The sequence below is a fragment of the Phragmites australis genome, chromosome 19, assembly GCF_958298935.1.
Source record: "Phragmites australis chromosome 19, lpPhrAust1.1, whole genome shotgun sequence".
Lineage (NCBI taxonomy): Eukaryota > Viridiplantae > Streptophyta > Magnoliopsida > Poales > Poaceae > Phragmites > Phragmites australis.
Genome location: NC_084939.1, coordinates 2,469,538 through 2,494,320, shown reverse-complemented (window position 1 = coordinate 2,494,320; position 24,783 = coordinate 2,469,538). Strand labels below are relative to the sequence as shown.

Here is a 24,783-nt window from a genome sequence, read left to right as displayed (position 1 = left end):
CAGCAACCACAAGACACGACCATCATATATTTTACTACTAGTAAGACAGTTTACAGCCTACGAATGATCCGAGTTAGTCACGTAGAGTACGAGAGTGAGTGAACTGATCAGTCATTTTTGCTCAAACCCTGATACGGAGACTCTCTAGTACGCATAGATAAGACGTGTGGGGCCCACAAACCTAGCCAGGTGCCTTAACCATTTGAGTGATCATTTGTTCTTGTTCTTTTTCACACTAGCCCACTCTAAAGAAAACAAGCTGATGTGCACATAGGCAACAATATATCATTATGAGGAGAAGGCATAAACCCTAGCTTGCACAAAATTGGATTGTGAGCTTGTAAAAAAAAAAAACACTTCCACATCCAGCCACAGCATTTCCAACTCTTGTTCTGATAACCGGTATTGATACCACACGGGACGCATAAATCACAGAGATTTTGAGAGTTACAGAACAAACAAACGTAAGCTAACGTTACAAAAGGGTGCATCCTCGTTTAATCTTCGGTCTCAGTCTGAGTCAGAATCTTGAGTGGTTGAAGATCTAACCCTCCTGTTCTTAGACTCACTTTCGTCATCTTCTTCATCGTCATCTTTCTTCATTTCATCAATTATACCTACAAAAAAATTTGGAGGTTAACATATTTGTCATTCCAAATTGTGAAGAACTGCTGTATAAAAGAACCTAGTGGTGGCTACCTTTCATCTTGAGAATGTTTTCCAATGCTCTTGTCGAAAAGTCGTCTTTACTCCCAAGGTCTTGAAACCCGACTAACCGGTCAACAGCAATACCCTTCCTGGAGTAAAAATATATCAACTGGACCGCCATCTCAGACTGGTGCTTGCATCGTGAAACAGGGATAGCAAGGAGCACCAAACAGTAACACATATTATCCCATGGGCAGGAGTCATGAACAGTTTATGCACTTACTTGAACAGTATAACACAGGGCAGTGTTTTAATTGCCAGCTTGGCCACAAAGAACGGAGCATTCTGCAGTTAGTCACTGATAAGATTAGCGTTCATCATTGATAGAAAATGGAAGTAGGTTAAAGCTAACAGTGATAGCATACAAACCTCAGCATCAAGCTTGATGAATTTTGTTCCAACATAGAGCGGCGTTAGGGCCTTCAAATGCTTGTCCATGATCCTGGGAGAGATTCGCAGAGAATAATTTCCATAAGAACCAGAAGCAAAACGATATTCGTAAAGAAAAAGGAAGAAAGAGAAGTTATGGCATACTTGCAACGGTAAAATTCACGGTGGTAGAAATGGCATATGACCTTTTCACTGCCGGTAACCTCCCCTAGGAAGTCCCCTTCAGTTATCTCCCTGTATTCACCGTGACCTTGCCTTTTTAGCACTTCACGTTTCTCAGCCTCTTTCTGTTGCGTAGAGAGGTTTGAGGAAAAAAACTGAACATGGCACTTTGCTTCAAAATTGAAAGATGCAGATCAGTACCTTTAGAGCAGCAATTCTATCCGCATGCAACTTCTCAAGTTCTGGGTCCTGGTGAGCAGTTCAATGATGCAATGATAATGTGACAACGGACAATGTAACAAAATACTATGTGCTCTACAGTCTACACAGAAGGCACATACAAGAGAATATTTAAACAAACGTTTATACTTCTACTTACATCCAACAACTCATCAAGATCAACTTCATCATGACTTGCAGCTGTTGCTTGAGCCTTCTCTTTAGACAAAATTTCCTAAATGATGTACAACTATGTCAGTATCACAAAATGAAATCCATAGTGGAACACGGAGAAAAAGTTGCTGTGCTTACAATGTGAACAGAGGAATTCAAAGAAAGCACAGAAAAAAAGGTAGTCTCTATCCCATGACGCAAAGAATCCAAAAGTGCAAATGACAGAAACAAGAAGAGGAGATTGCCAACCACAGGGCAAAGAGTAAGACACACACACAGAGTTAAAAGAAGCAAAGTAATGTGGGCTAACAAAACTGCAACTTTTTTTTTTTTTTTTTGCAAAATAAGAAAAATTGATAGGAATAAAACAGTTTGCCGAGATGTCCACAACAACAGTTTACCATGATAACCATGCAATGTTGTACATTGCTGTCAATCTATGGAGAATCCATCTTTTGATATATATTTAAAGGGTACAAAATCAGGAGGCATAAAAGGTATCAATTTTCACCACTACATGGTCTTCATGTGGCTAAAAACTTTGACAATTCTAAACTTCCCCAATTTTAAGCCATTACAGCCATGTTTATAGTTGAAATAAGCCCTTTTGCTGAACCTACTGCCACATGAGACATCACAAGTCACATATACATAATGAAACGCACTATCCCTTAGATCCAACACTGTAAACTTGGGAAGTTCGCATTATAAGTGAACTGCAACAAACGCGTCACCTATCAAATATGAGATCTTTCTGTGAGGATCTCAAAGGAGAACCAATGGTACCTATAGCAGCTCGTCTGAAAACCCATGAGGTGGGTTTATTCATAGGAACTACATGCGCATCAAGAATACCACTCGATTGAACTGCTGAAACCCAAGCGATCCCGGAACGTTTCCATTCCATTCCCCGCATGGATCACGCTCCAAATCCCCAACCTAACACTAGATTACATTCGAAGCAAAAAACAGAAACCGATTCAGAGCAAAGACGCAAACTTCCCCCCTCCCATCCCCACGGCGCACTCTTTTTTTTTTTTTTTTTTTTTGACGAAAGAGCAGGAAGCTGCTCATTCATTACCATTAGAAGAAACAAAGAACAAAGAGCCGGGAAGAGCCGGCAGGAAGCGAAAATCCCCACGGCGCACTCGAGAGCTCCGCGGCCGAATCCAGCAGCCCGTTGCAATCAAGAAACCAGGCTGGATCACCAACGCGTCCGAGCGCGCCTGTTCCGAGAGATCCAGGCCGCGGGCGCCGCTAGCTAACCTCTCAGCCAGCTCCTCGATCAACCGGCGGGATCATAGAGGCGGCGCTGGGATCTTGGGGGGAGTGGGCGGGCGAGTCAGTCACTGACCTTCTGGTAGTCGCGGGCGGCGGCGGCGATGACGTTGCCGAAGGCCAGGTTGGAGAGCGTCGACTTCACCGCGTCCGGATCCATCCTTACTTCCTCCTGCACCTTCTCGCGCCTGCGTCTCCCACCTCCGCCGCCGCGGCCGCTCGCCGGGATTGCTTCGGTTTCGTGGGGGAAGGAGAGCGAAGCGAAGCGAAGTGTCGTTGCTGCCGGGCTCAGCAGAAGCTCTTCATTGTCGATTTTGATGTTGGGCCTAATGGGTCAACATAATTAGGCCCAATAGGAATGCTTTTGAAGTTGGGCCGGAGGAGTTTCGGATTATTTGGGCCTGTCAAATTCCTCATTTTTTGGGCTGAAATTGCATCTGGTATCTCAGATCTCTACTCTATAACACACTATGGTTCCCGCACCACATCTTTCCTTATTTTTCTCGTATATAATAAAAATCTCTAAAATTTGAATGATTTACTTACTTTTTTATCCACTCTTATCCTCCAGTCTCCATGTCTTGTTACCGGTTACAGATATATAACCGGTTTTACTAATGAAAAAAATTATCGACTTCATATTCATTCGGCAGCACTCTCATAGCGCATTCATGTCTTATCGGGAGTTAATTCCAAACAATAATTACGAGATGAACCGGAGGACGGGCATATGATCTGCATCTTGGAACTGTGTGTAGATATATAGGTGTGTGTAATGTGTGATCTCAAGAATACGAGAGTTATTCAGTTTCATACCTCTCGTGAGATAATAGATATATGCCATATGTATTTTACTATATGTCTAAAAGAACGGGTTACAGATGAGTTCTATATTATAGCCCTTGTTCTCTTCTATCCTCCTACTACAAATCAGGTCCTTCTCTCTTTTTATGTACTAGAGAGAAAGAGCTCCTTACTAGTAGGCCCCAACTTAGCTACCACCACCTATCTGCAACCCTTCGTAGTGAAAGGCGTGCAAGCCCCACTTGCTCTGGCAGCGCTACAGGGCCTGTTCTATCACTCCCACGCCTGCATCATCTCGATCACCTGGACTGCCCTGTCTTATCCCCACGCTTCATCTACGCACCTGTAAAACCGCATGCCATGCTTATCAGGCAATCCCGTAGCATTAATGCTACGGGGCAGGACACGATAACACTGCGCCAGCCACGCCTCTGTCCACCCAGAAGGAGGATCTATAGAAGAAAAATACTTAAGTGGAAAATATTTAATGAGAATAGATTGGTTTGGTGGATACATGCCCTGCGAATAGCAAGAGATGGTCGCAGAATTTCCTTCTGTGGAAAAAAGAACTTGGTCACGTGGTAAGACGCTGGTCTGAAAAAATCTTCTGCTAGTTGGAATTAGCTCATGCGGACCTTCTAATCTTTACATCGACACGTCTACATACCTTAAATTTATACTTGATATTACCGTATCTAATATTTATATTTTCATTACAACGCACGAGCTCTTAGCTAGTATGTGTTGGTGTAAATACTTGGTAGACGACTAATCCCCCATAACGTTTAAAAAAAATACTTAGTAATCCCCCGATAACGTTTAAAAAAATACTGAGGATCATACAATGGATCGCCAGTTCTGAATTTCTGTCTAAACAGTCTATGAGACCAGCAAATGCATGCTTGCATGGAAGTTATTTCAACAAGGTGGCGCAGTGATTTCAGTGAAGTAAGCCATTCACTTGGTATAAAAATTTACGGTGTTTTCAAATTTCCAGACAGAACTTTCCCGTTACAATGTACAAAAAATAAAAGACAAATGATATCGCCACGTTCCGCTGCACCAGCCCCTCCCTGCTTTGTATCGCCTCCTGTACAGCTGGGTAGTGCCGCGCGGGTCCTAACTTAAGGTCATCGTCATCCTCTGCCATCGACATGATGGCATGGGCTACAGAAGTCCCAGAGACCTCAGCTGGTTGATGTGCTCCGCGGGGAGCGGCGGCGGACACCAGTCTGTGCGCTCCCCATCGACATCCTCTACAACGTATTCCTGGGAAAATACGAAACCGAACGTGAGTAATAATATGGTAAATGAACTGACTGATGAGCTACGGTGGTACTCACCTTGGTTAGCATTCGTTTGGCTAGAATGTGGTAGTGCCGCTGCCAGATCCGCTGGCCAACCATTGTGGCAACCAGAACGCTGTAGAATATGCCAATAACCGTGAAAAGCCCAAGCACAATCACTCCCATGATGAGGAGCAACGGTAGCCCTGCTTCCCCAGCGCCTCCTAAGCAACCACCACATTCGCCAGCTGTAGTTGCGCAACCTTCAAAGCATGTAGTGCAATCGGTCCACATGCAAAGCGTCCCAGGAAGATGGCAATCTGCACACATCCTGAAATAGAACAAGTGTGGGTTCAGTATAAAGAGCTAGCACTAATACCGTGCACAGTGAAAACAAAAGCATGAAGAACGTCATTTAAAGACACACACACAATAAAACATGCTTTTTGGATCCAGTGAAATAGTGCAAGTGCTGCAACAGTCCATTTATATCTTTTATGGCGTTTAGTATCCATTCCATTATTTAGATAACAAACAGCTAACAAACTCTCAATGTTATTTTTGGACCCATTGTGTACCACATTAACTATGTTGATCAATGCTTTTCAGGTTAAGGCACTGGTTTAGCTTAAGACAGTATTTCATAGTGTAAAGTCTGAGCTCATTGAATTATACCCTGGCTGACAGCAACAAAGACATAATTCTCGACAAGGCTGAGCCAAGTCATTCCGTACTCGTCGGTCGTAACAAGTTATGAAGCATCCTGATAACCCCAACAAAGCAAAAAACAATAACGCCCCTGTAACGAAAAGAGAAGTGCTCAGTCAGTTCAGAAGTAAAACTTTACGCGAGAGATGCTCGCAACAAAAAACTTAACAACATAGTGTTTCAGTTAAACCGTAGCAGTTTGGCTCATATTACTGAATCCATATATGTAAGCAAACAACTTAAACCCAATATCTTATCAAATAGAGGCACTCATCTAAGAAAGGCTGCAAAGACCAGCAGCGTTACATTAGTCATAGAAAACAAAAGCTAGTGAGCTCAGTTTGTTCACATGCCTGTGCTCTTTTTACAAGCTGAGTTATAAGGAGCACAGTGAACAACCATGGATAGAATTCTCAAAACCAGGCCATGATTTATCAAACAGACATGCAAAAAACAGGCCAAAGTAGTAACAAAGGAATGATTAAGTAGTTTACCACATATATAATAAAAACTAACTTCATTATCAAAACCCCAGGCCATCCTCAACCAATATTGCTGGTACCCATCAATAAAATGTACCAAATATGCCAATGCAGAGATAACCTGAATGAAGGAACAAGAAAATACTATGTATCACTCAATAGAATGTAGATAACGGATAGGGAATTTTGAGAAAATAAAAAATCGAAGACTTACAAGCTGGACTAGTGCAAAGATGAATAGAATATCTCTAGTAACAAAGAAACGGAACTTTAGTGTTCGCCATTTCCTATCAGTGTGGACATGAACCCTCAAGTAATATGGAGCCTTGCAGGTGGTACAATGAGAAAATGCAAATCCCTCCTGTAAGTGAAGAAGAATGAACGCATGGTAAGTTACTAATCTTGCAAGAAATATCAACAATTCGATTACAAAATCAGCTCCAAATAAGTCAGGCAACAAAATGCACATAGGAAAAGTACCAAATGCTTTTATTGTTTTACAATTACAACAGGAAAAATTACACTATTTACTTTTTATTGCAAAGAGATTTCACATTATTGAAGAGTTGACAAAAAAAAGTGTATCCTTTCTACTGTAAACAGCAAACAACAATGCTCCATTAGTCCAGCAAACAACAATGCAACACATTTTTGTGACATAATCTGAACAATCCAAGTACAACCTCCAACCCCATTCGATCCTCCATCTGCCATTACCTACCAAAACAACTTCCAACTGGATGTAGACATTCCAACACCCTAACAGAAAGAAGACTTTGCAATACTAACTACCAGATTTGGATCTGGGAACAGCTGTCTAAAAAACTGTGACACGCACCTTCTAAAATTTTCAAATGAAGGGTAAATTGTAAGCCAAAGAAACAAGGAAAATGGCCTGTCTGGTATCACTCAATCAAATAAATGCCCTTTTAGGTCAACTCTGGAAATTTCATGTCAACTTTCTGTTTCTATCCAATTGAACCAGATCTTCATACTTTTCATCAGATGAAGTTATTCATCAATTTATATTGATGCAACCAAGCCACACCTCAAAAATAGATACAAGTGATAAAAATAACAGATAAACAAACGTTTCCACAAGAATTTCTTGGAAATAGTAGCCTGGTTAACAAAATACTATTATACATAATAGTTATGTTAGAGATATATCAAACTGGCTCGTGCAAGCTCAAATTTCAGTTGTCTTTCTCAGGGGTAGTAATGGTAAAGCTATGCAAATATGTACTGCACTTTGGGAAAACAAAATGCACGCCTAGTGACTTTAATGAGAACGGAACTAGCACAACTTCATAAACACACGGGACAGCTCTACTTGCCCATTAGACAGATTAGACTCAACATGGCATTAACCAAACATAGGAGCATATGCACAAATTGGCTCTTAACAGAAAGTCAATGGCTATTTCAACGGATCCAATAAATCTAAATGATGAGATGAAAAATTCTGCATATCTCATGTTCTAGTACTAGCTAGGTAATTGCAGCTAATGACTCACAACTACACAGAAACAAAATATTCCAATAATTACATCTAAATACAGAACACCTTCAGAAGGTAAAGCTTCCACGAATTCACGGATTTAAACCATGAATTTCACATATGCGACATTTAATGCATCCATTGCATATTGCCATCACGGCAAAAAAAACGAGCAACAACATTTCACCCAAATTCCCACGCACTTAAGGGCGCCAATCACACAGAAATCAACTACATTTAAACGCACATCCAGAAGATAAGGCTTCCACGCATTTCACAGAATCAAACAAAGCAAGTCACAGCTGCAATCTTCGATTGATTCGTCACACAGTTCCATCACTTATTGCACTCAGATACCACTGAAATACCCGAGCGCAAATGATGCAGATAAAACCACGGCCTCCCCAACACACGGCGACACCTTTGCGCCCAAATGTGTAGGCGAAGCCTATCCGCAATGAGCGAGAGGGGGAGAACTCGCCTTGATGGCCCTCCAGTGGTCGAGGCAGTCGCGGTGCACGTACTTGGACGTCCCCTTGCACTTACACGGCGCGATGAAGTCCCTCCCTGCACACCCACACAGCCAGTCAGGTACTCAGATCCCCTCCGCCATGCGAGAAATCCCCGCAACAAAAAAAAAAATCAGGCGAAAGAGTAAGCAGCAGCGGCTCGTGCGAATCCGGCCGGGCCGCGGAGCCGCACCCACCGTCGGTCTCGAGGCAGATCCGGCACTGGAGCTGGTCCCCCGCGCCGCCCGCCTCCAGGTCGATCTCCGACGGCGGCGGGATCAGCGGCGACGACGACGACTTCTCCTCCATCTCCGCCCGCCGCTCCCCCCCCCCCCCCCCCACAAAAAAAAAACAACGCAAGCGCCTCTAGAGCCTCCTCGACGCGCCCATCCGATGCCCTAGCCTCCCCCGCCCGCTTCGACCGAATCGAACCGAGGCGAGGCGAGAGAGGTTGGAGGAGAAGTTGCGGTAGGTGTGCGTGCGGGCGGGTGGTGGTGGAGGTGGACTCGCGGCGAAGCGAGGTATAAGCTTCTGCGACGCGACGGAGCGCTACGTGCTGGAGGATGAGGCGTGGGGCCCAGCGGGTGGGGGCCGGAGTGGCAGTGGTGGTGTAGTGGATGCGGGTGGGGTGGGCGTGCGCGCGGAGGAAGGGTTGAGTTGACCGGGGAGCCGGAAGCTTCCGGGCGGGGTCGGCGGACGGCTGCTGTTGCCGGTGGTTAGATTGGGTTGGGCTGGGCCGTGCTAGTTTTGTTATTGGGCTTGGCTTATTTGGGCCGAGGCGTCCCTCTGTTTCGAGGGCCGCGTGCTCCGCCGTCGACCGTGTCCGCTTCTCCGGCAAAGCAGTCACGTGTGGGTCAAAATGAGATATTATATTTGTACCGATCAGATCAAATTATAATAGTAGATGTAGATAAATAAATAGATTTTTTAAAATTATACGCATCCACTAAACATAGAAACCAAACACCATTAAGTGCATTGGTGTTTCTTTGATGTAGTACGTGCGGTGGCCTACTGGAGTCTGTGATGCTGACTTTACTATTTCTCAATCTGGTGATGAACCTTGTGTTAGAAATGAAATATTTTTTGCCTTTTCCAGTGTCTTCAGAGTAAAAGTTGGAATGTGCTGTACTGTTTCAACTTTCAATACTGTATAAATCAATTCCAAAATAAAAAAGAAAACAAGGAAAAGAGAAACAGTGCTAGATCAGTTCCCCCACCATTTGGCTCTCTCTTTCCCAAAATGTTCCACCCACCGCTTGTGCTCGGCAGCGACCTACCCACGTCCACCTTCGGCCACAACAGGAGCAGGAGCACGATTCCACCACTACGGTGGTTGATTTCCAGTAATCAACATCCCCTTCCAGCCCATGCATTAACCGCTCCTCTCTCCCTTGGTAGCTCAGCCGCCCTTCCTCCCACCCGCAAGGTGTTCAACGTATTGCTTCCGTGCCTACGCACGCACACCTCTCGTCTTTGCTGTGTCACTTACGATTTTCTTTGTGCACAGTGTTGCCTCGCTAATGCGTGTCCTTTGTCTTGTCTTGATCATCTTTGCAAGGTCATTCCAAGTCAACCGATGGCGGAGACAACGACACGCTGGCTGCCATCATGGTCGGGCATCCCACCGAAGCTCGCCGGCCTAATCCTCCGCCGCTTGCCTACCCATGTGGACCGCATCCGCTTCGCCGTCGTGTGCCCCCGTGGTGCGCTACAATATGATAGGCCCCTCTGTCCCCTGCCCCCGCCGCTGCTCGCCCTCCTAGATGGCACCGTGTAGAGCCTCCCACGCACTGAGCCATTCTGTGTGTGCTGAACATGCCTCCGCAAGCTCATCCCTGTGTCACGCCTACGCATCACCACGCACACGTCGAACCGCATGTACACCACCTCACGCACCGTATGTGCATGATCCACTGCTCTCATGCCCTGTCGACAACCACGCTGCTTGCACATGACGAAGCTGACCCACTCATTCCCCGTCCGTTGTTTGTCGCCAACCGTCATAAGCAACGGTTCACGAACAGTCCAATTGTAATTTTCCGCAATCTTGTGGATTCCCTATTGGTTCCTTCATGTTCTGATCTGTTGCTCGTGTTCTGTTGCCTGCCATACTGCCCCGCATCGCTTCGTTTTTAGTACCTAGTCGAGACCCTTGGACTGACTCCAAATCAAACTCCACACCTCAGCCGACTCATTCCTAAGCAATACCGACAGCAACTCCAAACCTCGGGTCTCCTTATTGTCATGTCAGCTCGGGCCCACCAGCCTCGCGCAGCTGCCTGCTCCCGCGCGTCAGTCTCCCGCTCACGCGCCTAGGCTTGCGAGCGCTCCAGTGCGCCTAGCTTCCCTTGTGGTTGTGCAACGTGTGGCATCCTAACACTCAACTGGGTGAGGCTGTTGCGCACCCTAACAAAAATATGAAGAAATTATGGGGTCAACACAATCTTTGCACAAGTCCATAGTGGAATATCATAAGTGCGTTGCCCAGGAAACTAGAGTATGACAGTAACATTAATAGCACCACTACTAAATACTGATCTGAGAACACAATTAATCTATTACTGTACATGTATTAGCATGCCATTAACATATTTGTTCCCAAGGTAGTAAATTGTAAACTTGCTAATGGGATCAAACCCACCCCACACCCAACCCAACCCAACCTCACCCGAAAAATTGATTACTCAACCCCAACCAACCCACTCCACAACTATACTTGTACCCAAACCAACCCACCAATGGGTTCAACCTATGGGGTTGCCATGGGCTCAACCCGTGAGGTGCTGGTGGGTGGGATGCTTAGTCTGTTGGCCTGCTGCGATGGAATACATGCAAATGCATATCCATACAAACACGGAATTTTGTTCTCTGCTTGCATGCCTACATGCTAGGTTGTCATAGAATATTGTTCTCTACTTACATAAATAATACATATAGTTATGCATAATACATTTTATTCTTCTGCTTTACCAAAAAAAAATTATCTTCATGAGTTCGTGACATCATCAAGTTGCACCTGACTATAATTCAGAAGCACACTAGAGTACACTGAAGTAAATTTATCTTCCAGTGAGTTAACTACACCTTCAATCATCTACTGCAGCATTTCACCCTAACAAGTAGTGCTAGAGGCATCTTTTGATCAGTATTTAAGCAAACATCACAAATAACATAATTAGAAATGCAAGTGTCAGTTTGTCATTGTGTACTTGCGCATTGTGTACCAAGACATGAACATGCAAAAAACACATTGATATACAAAAGTACACAGTGCTGCTATGCAACATGGTAGAGCTAATAAAATGGCAGACTGCAGTCAATCATCTAAAACACTATATGAAATAATGATCAATAGCGCCAATCAAAGCAAACAACACAAACAACTGAATTTTAGGAACCAAAGATTGACACAGGTTGACTGGAAGTTGCGAAACTGAATAGTAAAGACTTAGCACTCAAAAAATGAGGAATAAGGCGAACAACAACGCTCATCCCTTGGTTACTATTCCAGGATAATGCACTCTTGAGACAAATCTATCTACATTTCAAGATTATGCACTGAGTTAGAGATGCAACAATGGAGGTGGGCATCTCATTCAAGTTTGTACATGTAAGTAATTCAGATTAAACCGAAAACATGCATAAATGATTTAGTACAAAGCCATGATTCATCTTTGTATGCGTGTTCCCAAACATGTTCTGTCATCTTCAAACTATCACATTACTAATTGTATTCATGAAAACTATGGCATGGACTAATTTTGTCACTATGAGATTAACATTCTTGTCATATGAAAATAGAAATGCTAGCCAAAAGAAAACTATTAACCGATGCAAGTGGAGCTTATGCCCTATCCAATATGTCATGGAAAAAGACATTGTAATAGGCTTCCAGAACTAACCCTTCAACAGAAGCTAAACTTCTGAAGACTCAATGTCATGTCACTTTGTTTTCATATCAGAACTTTGAATCTGAATGGATTGCACCCGCTATCCTATTTGTATACATGTTATATTTCACAAGAATACATCATATACTAATGCTACTTGCATGAACAACCGCTGAATGCAAAGGTTCTAGAACAATACCTCTAACAGATGAGTGGTGAGCTACTAATGAACATGCATAACATGTACTCTGGTGCTAATGAACATGCTACTGAACAGAGCCTACAGCACTGGTGCTAACATTTCAGAAGTCATTCCATTTCAGAATTAATATTTCAGAGATGAAAATCTGAATTATTAATGCCATCCTTTCCATTTTAACATCAGAAGTCACACCACAAGTCTTTTATCCAAAACAGCTAAGCTGTGAGTTGATTTGTGCATACATTTAAACTTCACTAGTCCGACCACGCTCCTGTTGACCTATAACATTGAAGTCATAAATTAGATAATGAGACCATGAAATGGATAGAGAAAAACAAAAGTAAAGCTATCATGCAATAGCCTACGAAATATTTACCTTTATTTTCTGGATATCCATATAGCCAATCTTTGCCACAAACAAGAGCTTCAAGTGTTTCTGACGTCATTGAGCTTCGATTGTCACCAAGAATCCAACCGCCACACGAACACGCTCGTAGTGCAATGGTTCGCTCGCAGTGGTGAGTGACCGGGTCAGGAGTTTGACTCCTGGCTTTCGCATTGGGGCTTGCTCCCAATTAATTCCTTCCAATCAGTCTTAAGCGTCTATAGACCACAAGGGGAGTGCGACGTGCCTATCACCTGCGAAGCCGGAGGCTCTGTTGATCTCTTCAGTAGGCGTGTGTGTGTATAGATTGTAGGTCTAGGGTGTGTAGGTGTGCGTGTGTGGTGTGAGTTCAGATTCTACAACTTGGACACTAGTGTTGAGCCTAAAAAAAAAGAATCCAACTGTCGCAGCTAAATGTAGACTCTGAAGAAATAGTGCTCAAAGATATTGCCAAGAAATCACGTGCCATAGCTGATAGCACAGGGTATTTGTTTTCCACCAGCTCAAAATTTCAAACCTCTCATGGATTCTCACGAATGATCGTCAGAGTATCGTTGGTACCCGAGCCTCCTAAGCATGAAAAGATATGTCTATTTCAGAAAAAAAAATGGTTTAGTTTATTAGAACCAACATAATGTAAAGGTAGTTCAATTCTAGATACTCATGTGGGTATTAAAAAACTGATTGCAGCATTAAACAAACTCCCATGATGCAAAGAATGTGGCAATTCAATTTTTTTTAGAATGAAAACATAAGAAACTTATTATGGTGGTGCATCTATAATGAAATGTTTCCAACAATAGTGTAGCTGGGTTTGGTGTCATTATACACAGAGTTTGCACTTTGCAGTATGCCCACTATCATAGCTGACAAAGCATGAGCACATTATCACAGCATTCCATTGGATACGAAACAAAATGCAAGATACTTACTTAGAAGTTAGAAAGAAAAAGATAAGAACAACCAATACATTATAGATGATATAAAATAATAAATTTTATAGACAATGCAACCAATACATTCTCTCAAACTATACATTATGAATGATGCTAAAAAGTAAAAGCACAAACAGGCATACTGTCTAGCAAAAAATGCTATAGGAAAATTCTCTGAAACCTCCAGAACAAATGCTGGTCAGTTAGCCATTGCAACTCGTCACAGCTGAGAACGCAGGAGTCGACACTACTCACACAACACATTCAAAACTCCAATGCTCAATCAACAAGCAAACGGGGTAACTATACAATTTTGTGGCTTAATTAAGGCACAAAATCAAGAATGCTCCCACAAACATTCTTGTCAGTCTAGTAATAGTGCTACAACGGCAAACCTGAAGCTTTGAAACACAGCAACGAACCGTCAATCCCCAAAATTTAGCTCCAAGATTTTAGAATAGAGGCATCAGACCCAGTTTTTATAGAAAGCAACAAATCATAAGAGTTTTTTGCTTTCTAACAAAACAGGACATACGCCTATAGTATTTTTTTACCCCTAATCCTGCAGTCCTATTATCCTGGCCATATTATGCTGGTTAGCAGCTTGAATCAACCATGTAACAGCTAGTACTCTTCCACAGTTTCAGATCCAACTACTACTCCTAATTAAGCCAAAAATCATATACTTGATACTATCATGCGCAAACAATTGACACTTTGTCAAGGGGTAACCAATCAATTGGAATAAGAACAACTAATATATGTCTCATACAACATATAATTCAGGAGAGGCCACTTTGTGCTGCCGTCTCTTGTGAAGGACTGAAGAAATAATGAAAGAGGAGCACTCATTGTCAGTCGTCGGCTGTGGGACTTGTGGCGACCGGAGATGAGACTTCGCCGCCCGCTCCTGACCGGATCCACTCGGTAACAGCATAGGAAAGTGGCTGCGGCGGCCCAGATCTGCTCGGCCTCGTCATGTTGCACGTCGCTGCCGCCTTGTGCGACTGGGAGCTGTCGGGCGCCGGCTGCCCCGATATGCTCGCCGGCCTCAGCCACACAGCCAGTTAGCCCTCAAGCCAGAAGCCACTCAGGATGGGTTGGCCGATTGGGCGACAAACCGTGGGTTGAACCCATTGGAACCCGAAACAAGGCGACCCATTCGAACCCCATCCAACACATTTCATTACAAACTCAATCTAACCAGGTAAATCCATCTCCACCCATCCAAGACAAACCCGATTGACAACCCAACCTATTAAACCCATTTCAGCCCAACTCATTAGCAGGCCTAGCAAAATTGTACAAAAAAGATTGATAACAACTAACAAGAAGGGAGCAAAAAAGGCTGTTGAATCACTCAACGAGTCAGGGTGGTCAGGAATGAATCAGACATTCCACAAAGAATTAGACAATTACATATACATGCCATATAACTTGAATTGAAAAACCAAGATTTAATCAACACTAACATATGAGCTGAACAGAACATCTACAAGGGTGCATACTTAATGAGAACAGGTGAACAACATCTGAATGAGACCGAGCAAAAAGCATTGACGACAACCTCAATTACTGAACCATTAGCATACAGTTCAAAAGGCACGAATAAGCTGCAATAATTGAATTTGAATTGGCAGAGGCATGCTCAAGCCAAATGTATCACTGTGTGCAGACTGAATAGAAATAAACAAAAGTGTGACGAACAAATAGGGAAACATCTCAGTACTGAGAATAGCTCTGGTGGGGCATGCTTATGGAAGAACGAAAAATCCATGAAAATTTTCAACCACTTGGCACTTGCAATGTCATGCCATCGTTGCCATGTAGCCTAGCCTGTTCTAGTCGAAATCTCACAACAAGCAAGGCACTAATTTTTGCAATATAAGGTCATCTTCAGTAGATACTTTAAAAATTTATCTCCTATAATACTATTATAATATCCTCTAACACTATTACATTACTCCCTATTTTTTTATCTCCAGCAATTACTCTATCTCCTACCTTCCATCATTTTTATCTTTTTTTCAAACCCACAATCATCCTCTATGAACTGTGATATGGACAGGAGAGAGGATCTCTAAATTTAGAGTACATATTTCTCTCTCCACATCATTGTAGCGCTTGATACGATACCTGGTGGAGAGTTTTGCTGATCTCCCCGATTGGGAAATGTTGGCGGCATAGTGTTTTGTAGATACTATAGCACTGGAAAATGATCATGCTGGAGATACCCTAAGAGAACCATATTGTAATAGCAGACAAGAATTCTAACTTAGTAAATTAGTATAGTACATGACATAGTCGACGCTTAACTCAGTTTAAGGGTCCTACATCAGAATTAACAAAACCCAATTTACTTGAAGCATATATAAATAGATAAGATAGATAGGTAACATAGGTGTGCAACCGGTCAAATATAATCCTCATCTCAGAGTGAAACACGCAATATATCAATTTTTGCTACTCAACTAGAACAACTTTACCGAAACGCCACCAAATCCGTATAAGATTGAGTTTTTCCACCATGTATGAAATAAAAGAATCTGCATCCCCAGTGCCAAAAACAAATCTTATGAATTTAGTGGCACTTCGATAGCGCATCAATTGAGTGTGTTTTTGCACTCAATTAGAATGTCTCTATACCCGGTGGCAAAACTGAGTTGCATACGAATTTGGAGGCAATTTGGTAGAGGCGCTTCAATTGAGTGGCAAAAACTAAAATATCCTAGATTCGACAGAGCCATCTTCCCTACTCCTCTTTCTTATCATAAAAGTACTCAATGTCGTCGTTGTCTTCCTCCTCAGTCTTCAAAAGAAGGAGTGATTCAACTTTTTTTCATGCCTCATCGATCACCGTCTGTGCCTTGGCTTTCTCCTTGACCCAGTCATTGTCGAGCTCAACATAGCTCTTAGTCTCTAGCTCCTCGCGCACCCACTCCTGTAGCTTAGGGAACATCTCTTCCGAACACGTTAGCCATGAAGTAGAGTATTTCCTTGGATTCATCCATCTCCTCGCCTGGCTACGGCGTCAGGTCTAGGTTGCTCTACTTCAGGGCTTCATAGTCGCTCGGGGCGACCATCGGCTTTTGGGCCACGATTAATCGAATATCCCTTTTCGACATCCGGTTTTTCGGGCCTCGAGCCTTCTCGCCTGCGCTGCCCACTGCATTCTCTGCCTCTACCACAACGGTCGAGCCAGCCACCTCCGTCGCCTTCCTCTTGGCGGCGCACTCCATCGGAGCAAGCAGCTGGTCACCACACATCGTCTCCTCCGTCACCTTCCTCTTGGTAATATATTTGTAGTAGTTTCTTAGACTAACCTATGATATTGGAGTTAAACACCTAACAAGATCAATCATTAGTGGCGATCCTAATGTTCTCGTCATGAAACTAGGACATGGTAGCTTGGAAAACTATTTTTATGACGAATCGCAACCCATATATATCTTGAATCAGACATCTTCATGCTAATTTTTTATGATTGCTAGTATCTTCACAAACTTGTCTAGAATGAATTAAAAAAAATACATGTCGCCCGTTGGAACTCACATGTGACAATAAAATATTTTTACAATTTTTTCGATGGACGCCTATTTTTACAATTATTTGTTTTTTAAATAAAAAATAAAAAAATCAGAGTTTCAATGGGCTCCGACACGTGTCAACTCTAAGGCAGGACCAATAACTCCACCGGGCCAGGCCCAACAACCACCCTCTAATACCCACCGACCCACCCGCACAAACCCCTTGTCCGCACACGAGCTAGGGTTTCCGCCGCCGCCACCCTCCCCATCCAGATCCTTCTCCTCCACCTCCGGCGCCGCCGCCGCCTCCCCTCCTCGCTTTCGACCATGAGGCCGATCCTGATGAAGGGCCACGAGCGCCCGCTCACGTTCCTCCGCTACAACCGCGACGGCGACCTCCTCTTCTCCTGCGCCAAGGACCACACCCCGACCGTCTGGTACGCCGACAACGGCGACCGCCTCGGCACCTACCGCGGACACAACGGCGCCGTCTGGTCATGCGACGTCTCCCGCGACTCCGGCCTCCTCATCACGGGCTCCGCCGACCAGACCGCCAAGCTCTGGGAGGTGCGGACCGGTCGGGAGCTCTTCAGCTTCCGGTTTGACGCGCCCGCGAGGTCTGTCGAGTTCGCCATCGGGGACGCGCTCGCCGTTGTCACCACCGACAGCTTCATGGACCACGTGCCCACCGTGCAGATCAAGCGCATCGCCGAGGACATCGAGGACCGTGAGTCTGCTAGTTTCCCCCTCCCACTCCTTCCGTATGAATGAAAGTTTGTATGCGAGTGGATGCTTTAGGTGAGGCGTGTGTTGGTGGATGCAGAGACGGAGGAGTCGGCGCTCGTCATCACCGGCATCAAGGGGAGGATCAACAGGGCCGTTTGGGGGCCTCTGAACAGTACCATCATCACCGCCGGCGAGGACGCCACCATTCGCATCTGGGATTCGGAGGTTAGCATGCTGTTACATGCCTACACATAGTTCAACTGGCCACTAGAAATAGGTATCTGGTCCAAGGAATGCGGTAATTGCTTGTTGGAATGGGCATCTGGTGGTGTTCTAGTATTTTTAGTATCGTAATGTTATTTTTTGTTCAGTCACTATCACCTAAGCGTTATCAAATGTGAATGTGTTACATGATATGATCATGTGCTGAGTGTGATTTTTAAAAACTTAGAAGTTGTTATGCCAAATTTCACTTCTTACTGCCATCATCTTAGTGGACTAAGACAACAACCAACTAATATGGTAGTAATATCTGCATATAACCTGCTATGTTGTTATATATGCATGCTGGTCTTTCACTGCCGTTTTTACTCTGAGAAACTTGGAGTAGTTTTTCACATCACTAATCATGGGTTGCTCTTTGAATGAATATGTAGACCGGAAAACTGCTGAAAGAGTCAGATAAGGAATCTGGACATCAGAAGACAATTTCATCACTGTCAAAATCCTCAGATTGGTCTCATTTCATTACAGGCTCCTTGGATAAATCTGCCAAGGTGATAGTTTTTAAGTGACTATCATAAACATGTTCATATTTTGTACCGCTTTTATGGATTTCCCTGACATTCAATATTACCTGCCTAGCTATGGGATTCAAGAACGCTTACCCTGATCAAGACATATGTCACGGAGCGACCTGTTAATGCTGTTGACATCTCTCCTGCTCATGACACTGTATGTTCCTAATCACAGACATTCGTGTTTATGCACATATTTTTTTTTTCTCTCAACATGGGTTGTCGTAAGTAACTTGCTCTTGTTGTATGTGAAAAGCACGGAATATTTGTGTAATATTGAGCTGGAATTAAGTATGGCTTCGTATCATGGTGTATTTTGTGATGAGCTTCACAGACTCTTATTTATACACATTTTTTTGTTTATTTCTTCAAATACATTCTCATGTTGCATGCTAAAAGCACAAAGTGCCTAGTGCAATTTCTGAGCTGGAATTAAGTATTGCTTCATATCATGGTGTATTTTGTGATGAGATTTCTGGTGAATCTATAATTCTTGAAATTGCATTGGGTCTGTGTCTATATGTTCTGCTTCCCTGTGTTGCATTTTACGCTGCCGGTCTAAATACATTTGGCAAACAGATTTTATATAGAAAGGCAGATGGTAATGCAGCTGTAGTGCAAAATAGCTCTGTGCCCGATTTAATGCATTTTGTATGCATCCAGGAATTAAGGTTGAAGGCTATGATTCTGAATAATTTATGTAGTGTTCTCAGCTGTTGCAAATCCTTTAGTCTTATCTACACTAGCAGAAAGCATTTATTATGTTTGAATTTTTTTCGCTCAGGTTATGCATTGCGGTTAAGGCCTATGCATTTATGATGCTGAGCTAAGCGGGACAATTGACGCCGTTGCTTTTCATCATTTGTATTCCATTTTTTTAGTTACATAAAAGCTCGTTTGTGTTTTTAGGTGGTTCTAGGAGGTGGTCAGGATGCGATGAATGTGACTATGACGGACCGCCGTGCTGGTAAATTTGAGGCTAAATTCTATCACAAGGTGAGTTCTTTTTTTGTTAAAATTGGGAGATATCACTTCTTTTGTGTATACTCTTGCTAATTTTTGTATGCAGATTATATCTGAACTATTCCACCTAATAGGACTTTGCTGGTTGTTTTAGATTTTGCAAGGGGAAATTGGTGGCGTTAAAGGACACTTTGGACCAATTAATGCATTGGCATTTAATCCCGATGGGCGGAGGTAATATTTTTGTTCCAACCGGGTTTGTTTTTTGTAGTCAGTGCTCTTAATGTCTACATTTGGCCAGTGTCCCTTTTTAAGGTTATTCTCGTGTTTCATATTTCTTTGTAATTGGATGCTCAGTGATGAAGCCATGTTAAGTCATGGTAATATACGCTATTCTGAATCACATTAGGATGCCATAAGCTTTATGAGAGCATATTTTGTATTGATTTGCATACTTTCCATTAGTTTTTCATAATGATTATCCTTTGCACATTAAGTTTCTCTGGAAGATTCTATTCTTTTGTTGAAATTTGTTTTTTACATCTATCTCACCTGTCCGGTAATGTAACAACTAATCCCATTTGCCATTTTAGCCTACTTTTTCTCTAGCCTATGTCTTTATACCTGTGTATGGACTTTTTCTTTGTAGAACATTTTTTTTCTTTTCTTCTGCCTATAACATATTTGGTCACCACTGAGTTCTGAAGCTATTTATTTCTACCTTATATATTATTGAAGCAATTCTCTTGCAACTACTTACTTTTATATGTGGCTCAGTGATTGCAGCCAAATACATTGGCAGTATACGCTATGCTGATCTCAGTTTGATGAAAATTTAAACTATGAGAGCTACATACTATTTTGAATTTATATTAACAGTATCTTTACCGGTTAATCATGCCTTATACATTTTGTTTAGCATACCTATTTTAAGTATTGTGTACATCGGATGATTCTGATGGCTCAATGATTACGACCAGTCACTCTGGTTATATACGCTATTCGGACTGCAGCTGTTGAAAAATGTTAATTATGAGAGCCATCTTTCAACCCTATTGTCATCCATTGTAGACAAATTTTCTTTTCTTTCAGAAGTCACCTTTTCTTTTAGAAACGGGGTTTTCGCTTTGTACTTCTGTTCTGCTTGTCACTGCTGAAATCTAACTCTGCCAATGTTGTTTCTGTTATGTTATTAGCTTTTCGAGTGGTGGCGAAGATGGATATGTAAGGCTGCACCATTTTGATTCCGACTACTTCAACATCAAGATTTAGATAAAGGACATTACAAACTAATCCGAGGTAATACTTTATCTGCCAGCAAAGATTGGAGATTTTTGAGCTGGTTGGTTCAAGAATTTGTTATCAGTTCTCAGCTCTTTTGATGTGTCATTACTTGTATGTTATTGTTTAGATAACAGAAAGTAGCGCGGCACTCTGCCCTCATGTTTGATAAACTCAGATGGTGGAAGCAAAAACCAATTTTGTGAATAGTACGAATGCCTATTTGTCGCTTTGTTATAACATATTGTTTTGCTTGCAAACCCATGATGTTCTATGGATAAATAATGGGTTGGTGCTCGTTTGAATATTGAATTGAAGTGCTGGCTCATTAAGGTATCAGCTGCATCTCTAATCTGTGTTGACTAATTATAATAAAATGTATAGAATATTGAATGGGTTGGTGCTCGTCTGAATATAGAATGAACGAATCCCTGCTGAACTCCTCGCTCTGCAAATAGAATTCAGTGTCTTGCATTTAGATTTAGGCCGGATGGATCGTGTTTGCATCCTGCGATTCTTGTTGCACTGGTTTTCAGATTGCGTTTGTGCTAATCTTCATCCTGCAACTTGTTTTCAGGGTCGCATTTGAGAGACCCAACAGCCATAAGAGGTTTTTTTGGGTTCAGTTGTTGCTGGTTGGTCGTGACGCTTGCTTGGAGAGTTGGCTCAGATCTTTAGCTGCTGCTGGTGTTTTGCTTGTTAGACGTTTTTGTTGCACTGAACAACCAGCTCTTCCTAGATGCTTGAGATATTTGTACACTTGGCAATGAAAAGATCCTTGGATTGCAATCTTAGTTTTTCTCATTGTTCTTGTTCTATCTGGCACTCCATTTTGATGCGATCTATATCATCGGGTTCTTCTCCAATTATCTTAGTATTTTGTATATTCTTTGCAAAACTGTTCCCATGTATATCCATTTTTGTTTGTTCTGAACAGTCTGTACTGTATTCATAAGTCGATCGGTTTTTTATCAAACCCAAATTCAAAAATAAAAAATTTGATGAAATTTGTTTGGTTTTTATTAAATTCCATTTTTATTTTCGGTGGGTAGTTTTCGGTGGTCAAACGTATTTGTGAACCTTGACCGGAATGTGGCCTCAATCTGAACAAAATAGTATGAGTTTTTTATTTTTATATTTCAAAATAATTTTTTATAAAAATATGTGTCTTTTTGAAAAAATTGCAAAATATTCTACTGTTTCTTGTTAGAAAATACTGTGTTTCATTGTTCTTAAAATTCAAAACAATATTAATATAGTTGTGAATAATTTTGAAAAAAATTGATGGGGTAGAGGATAGTATGATCTAGTTCCAAAATTTTTGGATAAAAATATGATTTGTATTGTGTATAATAAAAATGTTATAGGACGAATGTAAATTTATATTTTTTGTTTCTTATAGTAAAATTGTTTAGGCTGAATTTTTTTAAAGAGTTAGATTATAGTATCTTCTGTATCAATTTATTTTTAAAAAATTTTATGACTATTTTGATAGTGTTTGAACTTTAATATCATTGAAATGTTGTATTTTTATTTTTTTAATCTATCGTTTGTTGAGGACGATATGTTTATTTTTAATCTATTTTTGCAATTTTTAACTTTGCATTTTTTTGATTTTCGAAATATAAAAATTAAAAAATTAAAATAGTAACAGCAAAAGAGTCTAAGGGATGGCGGATTGGGCCTTTCTAGTCTGACCAGCCCATCACCGTTGCTACTTGGGTGGTCCATGCAGTTGCCAAGCCGCGCCCCATCTAGCTGCTATGTAGGGAGCTTTTTTTTATTTTATATTTTTTCAATTAAAAATTTAAATAAATAGATTCCTCATAAAAAAAATTACAAAACCGCATTTATACCGCCCTTTCAGAACAGTAAACGCGGTGAACAGTACTCTGAAGTTCAATTTCCGCTCCTATCTTCTCTATTTAAAATAGTGATGTTTTGTTATTCCAAAAATCCTAAATTTTTTTTTACGTGTTACATAATCCATGTGCAACCCATTTTAATTAAATTCATCTAAAAATCCTATGTAGAATTTAAACTAAAATTCTTCAAAAAAGACTACTTTTATAACTTCTAGCAATTGTTAGTGCTTCAAATAAATTTCTAAAAAATTGGTAAAATTCACTAATATTCTTCTTATGTGATGTGATAGTTTCTAAAATTATTTTAGCCCTATATTATATGGTAAAAAAGTAGATTCATTTGTAATACACCATTTATATGTATTTTTATAATTTCATGTGATATTCTTTTTTTAACTTAATTTGAATTCAAACATATATAAACCTACTGCTAAAATAATTTTAGAAATTATCAAATCACATAAGAAGAATATTAGTGAATTTTACCAGTTTTTTAGAAATTTATTTGAGGCACTAACAATTGCTAGAAGTTATAAAAGTAGTCTTTTTTGGAGAATTTTAGTTTAAATTTTACACAGGATTTTTGGATGAATTCAATTAAAATAGGTTGTACATGTATTATGTAACACGTACAAAACTTTTCAGGATTTTTAGAGAAACAGATGTTTTGAATAGATAAGGCAGGAGGGAAATTGAACGTCAGAGTACTGTTCACCCGGTTACTGTTCATATACTGAGTACTGCACTTACCGCCCCTTTAGAGGTGTGTAAGTCTAACCGTCCCATGAAAGAGCGGTAAGAGTCTGTGGGATTGCTTACCGTACTCTCAGGGGTGGTAAGGGTTTAAACGCCCTTATGAGGTGGTAGGCGTCTAGTTTTACAATTTTTTTCACGAGGAATCTATTTATTTAAATTTTTAATTGAAAAAATATAAAAATAAAAAAACTCCTATGTAGTTAACGCCTAGAAGAATCGGCACTAACTGTTCCAGAGGCGACTCGAGCGACTCTGGAGAGCCAGTCGATGTCAGAGGTCGAGGGTGGCCCAGCCCCTGTGGTTAGTAGGTTGTGTAGTTTCTAGTCTAGTTATTAGATTAGTTTTTAGTTTTTTCCTGTGGATTTAGTTAGAGATTCATCGGTGCTTTTGTTACTTCTAGATTCCTCAACTGAGGAGGAATCCAGAGGTGTTTTTATTCTCCGATCTGCTAGTTTGCCATGTTGGTCATTGTTTCTATTTTTTTAAAAGGGGAAGATTTTTTCTACCCGTCTGATGGGGTTGCCCGTTCGTTCATCGTTCTAATAACGCTTTGCGTTGCACATGGTAGTTTAAAAAAAGTTAATGGCCTTCTATGGCCCTATTTCGTTGGTGGGAGAAGTAGTGACATCGGCTTCTTCGATCCAGCGTGACAACGGCGTTCAGAGAAGCTTATGGGTGTTAGAGTTTGGGACCTGCGGTTGTATTGCTTTTATTTTCATATTTCTGATTATACTATGTTTATGGTTAATAGAATAAAATCACCCCTTTCTCAAAAAAATAAAATAAAAATCTAGCTGCTATGTCATCAATCTTCTTCCTGGAAGCCTGGCGGCCCTTGTTCCTTCTCAACTTTTGAACCGGTTACCGTAATCAACGGGCAACGCAGAACCGCCCGGGACGGCCGGAATCAGAGATTCATGGGGCTTGGCAGAGATCCGTTTTCGACCAGTTCAAACATTCTGGTCATCTTGCAGTTGGGAATAGCATTTTGGTATGACATGCCCAATTTCATATATTCTGAGATACTGACACAAAATAACCGGAACATTTGCATTACATTGACAAGTCCTATACATTCAAATCCAAAGACCCAGTCATGTGACAACACAAACACGACATGAGTCTTGAGGTCCTGTGTGGGGTGTGGTCTTCTGGCGATCGATCATGTTAGCAAGGTCCGTGACAACTATCTCACCGGTAAGCAACCATGTGTTGCTTTTCCGCTGGAAGCC

General features: G+C 41.7%; 3 protein-coding genes and 3 non-coding genes across 6 annotated transcripts; 4 read left to right on the top strand and 2 right to left on the bottom strand.

The window, feature by feature from the left end:
- Nucleotides 1-265: 265 nt before the first annotated feature.
- Nucleotides 266-3,226, bottom strand: LOC133901094 (thioredoxin domain-containing protein PLP3B-like). The gene is made up of 8 exons (XM_062342385.1): nucleotides 3,008-3,226; nucleotides 1,640-1,714; nucleotides 1,462-1,509; nucleotides 1,243-1,385; nucleotides 1,078-1,150; nucleotides 932-993; nucleotides 700-797; nucleotides 266-617 (listed from the first exon to the last, which is right to left on the bottom strand). The coding sequence occupies exons 1-8, from the start codon at nucleotides 3,089-3,091 to the stop codon at nucleotides 511-513; spliced, it is 690 nt and encodes a 229-aa protein (XP_062198369.1). The 5' UTR covers nucleotides 3,092-3,226; the 3' UTR covers nucleotides 266-510.
- A 1,447-nt stretch (nucleotides 3,227-4,673) lies between these two features.
- Nucleotides 4,674-8,683, bottom strand: LOC133900569 (uncharacterized). The gene is made up of 7 exons (XM_062341748.1): nucleotides 8,419-8,683; nucleotides 8,194-8,279; nucleotides 6,426-6,572; nucleotides 6,224-6,332; nucleotides 5,697-5,820; nucleotides 5,079-5,352; nucleotides 4,674-5,004 (listed from the first exon to the last, which is right to left on the bottom strand). The coding sequence occupies exons 1-7, from the start codon at nucleotides 8,528-8,530 to the stop codon at nucleotides 4,903-4,905; spliced, it is 954 nt and encodes a 317-aa protein (XP_062197732.1). The 5' UTR covers nucleotides 8,531-8,683; the 3' UTR covers nucleotides 4,674-4,902.
- Nucleotides 8,684-17,373: 8,690 nt separating this feature from the next.
- On the top strand, nucleotides 17,374-21,734 carry LOC133900654 (eukaryotic translation initiation factor 3 subunit I-like). Its single transcript, XM_062341850.1, has 8 exons — nucleotides 17,374-17,890; nucleotides 17,987-18,114; nucleotides 18,546-18,665; nucleotides 18,754-18,843; nucleotides 19,596-19,682; nucleotides 19,804-19,883; nucleotides 20,846-20,948; nucleotides 21,508-21,734. Exons 1-7 carry the CDS (start codon nucleotides 17,491-17,493, stop codon nucleotides 20,919-20,921), a joined length of 981 nt encoding a protein of 326 aa, XP_062197834.1. The 5' UTR covers nucleotides 17,374-17,490; the 3' UTR covers nucleotides 20,922-20,948; nucleotides 21,508-21,734.
- LOC133901109 (small nucleolar RNA U54) lies at nucleotides 20,000-20,082 on the top strand. The gene has a single exon (XR_009906644.1). It is a non-coding gene; the product is annotated as a small nucleolar RNA U54 (small nucleolar RNA).
- LOC133901107 (small nucleolar RNA U54) lies at nucleotides 20,420-20,500 on the top strand. Its single transcript, XR_009906642.1, has one exon. It is a non-coding gene; the product is annotated as a small nucleolar RNA U54 (small nucleolar RNA).
- Nucleotides 20,610-20,690, top strand: LOC133901108 (small nucleolar RNA U54). Its single transcript, XR_009906643.1, has one exon. It is a non-coding gene; the product is annotated as a small nucleolar RNA U54 (small nucleolar RNA).
- Nucleotides 21,735-24,783: the final 3,049 nt, after the last annotated feature.

Excerpts from the sequence above, each read along its gene's own strand:
- LOC133901094 (XM_062342385.1), bottom strand. The coding sequence starts at position 3,091 with ATGGATCCGGACGCGGTGAAGTCGACGCTCTCCAACCTGGCCTTCGGC. Across the intron at positions 1,510-1,639 it reads ATCTTGATGAGTTGTTGGAT|GACCCAGAACTTGAGAAGTT; the intron begins GTAAGTAGAAGT and ends ACTGCTCACCAG. Across the intron at positions 1,151-1,242 it reads CGTGAATTTTACCGTTGCAA|GATCATGGACAAGCATTTGA; the intron begins GTATGCCATAAC and ends AATCTCTCCCAG.
- LOC133900569 (XM_062341748.1), bottom strand. The coding sequence starts at position 8,530 with ATGGAGGAGAAGTCGTCGTCGTCGCCGCTGATCCCGCCGCCGTCGGAG. Across the intron at positions 5,821-6,223 it reads TAGTTTTTATTATATATGTG|GGGCGTTATTGTTTTTTGCT; the intron begins GTAAACTACTTA and ends TTTTCGTTACAG. Across the intron at positions 5,005-5,078 it reads CCAAACGAATGCTAACCAAG|GAATACGTTGTAGAGGATGT; the intron begins GTGAGTACCACC and ends GTATTTTCCCAG.
- LOC133900654 (XM_062341850.1), top strand. The coding sequence starts at position 17,491 with ATGAGGCCGATCCTGATGAAGGGCCACGAGCGCCCGCTCACGTTCCTC. Across the intron at positions 18,115-18,545 it reads TTCGCATCTGGGATTCGGAG|ACCGGAAAACTGCTGAAAGA; the intron begins GTTAGCATGCTG and ends ATGAATATGTAG. Across the intron at positions 19,683-19,803 it reads AGGCTAAATTCTATCACAAG|ATTTTGCAAGGGGAAATTGG; the intron begins GTGAGTTCTTTT and ends TGGTTGTTTTAG.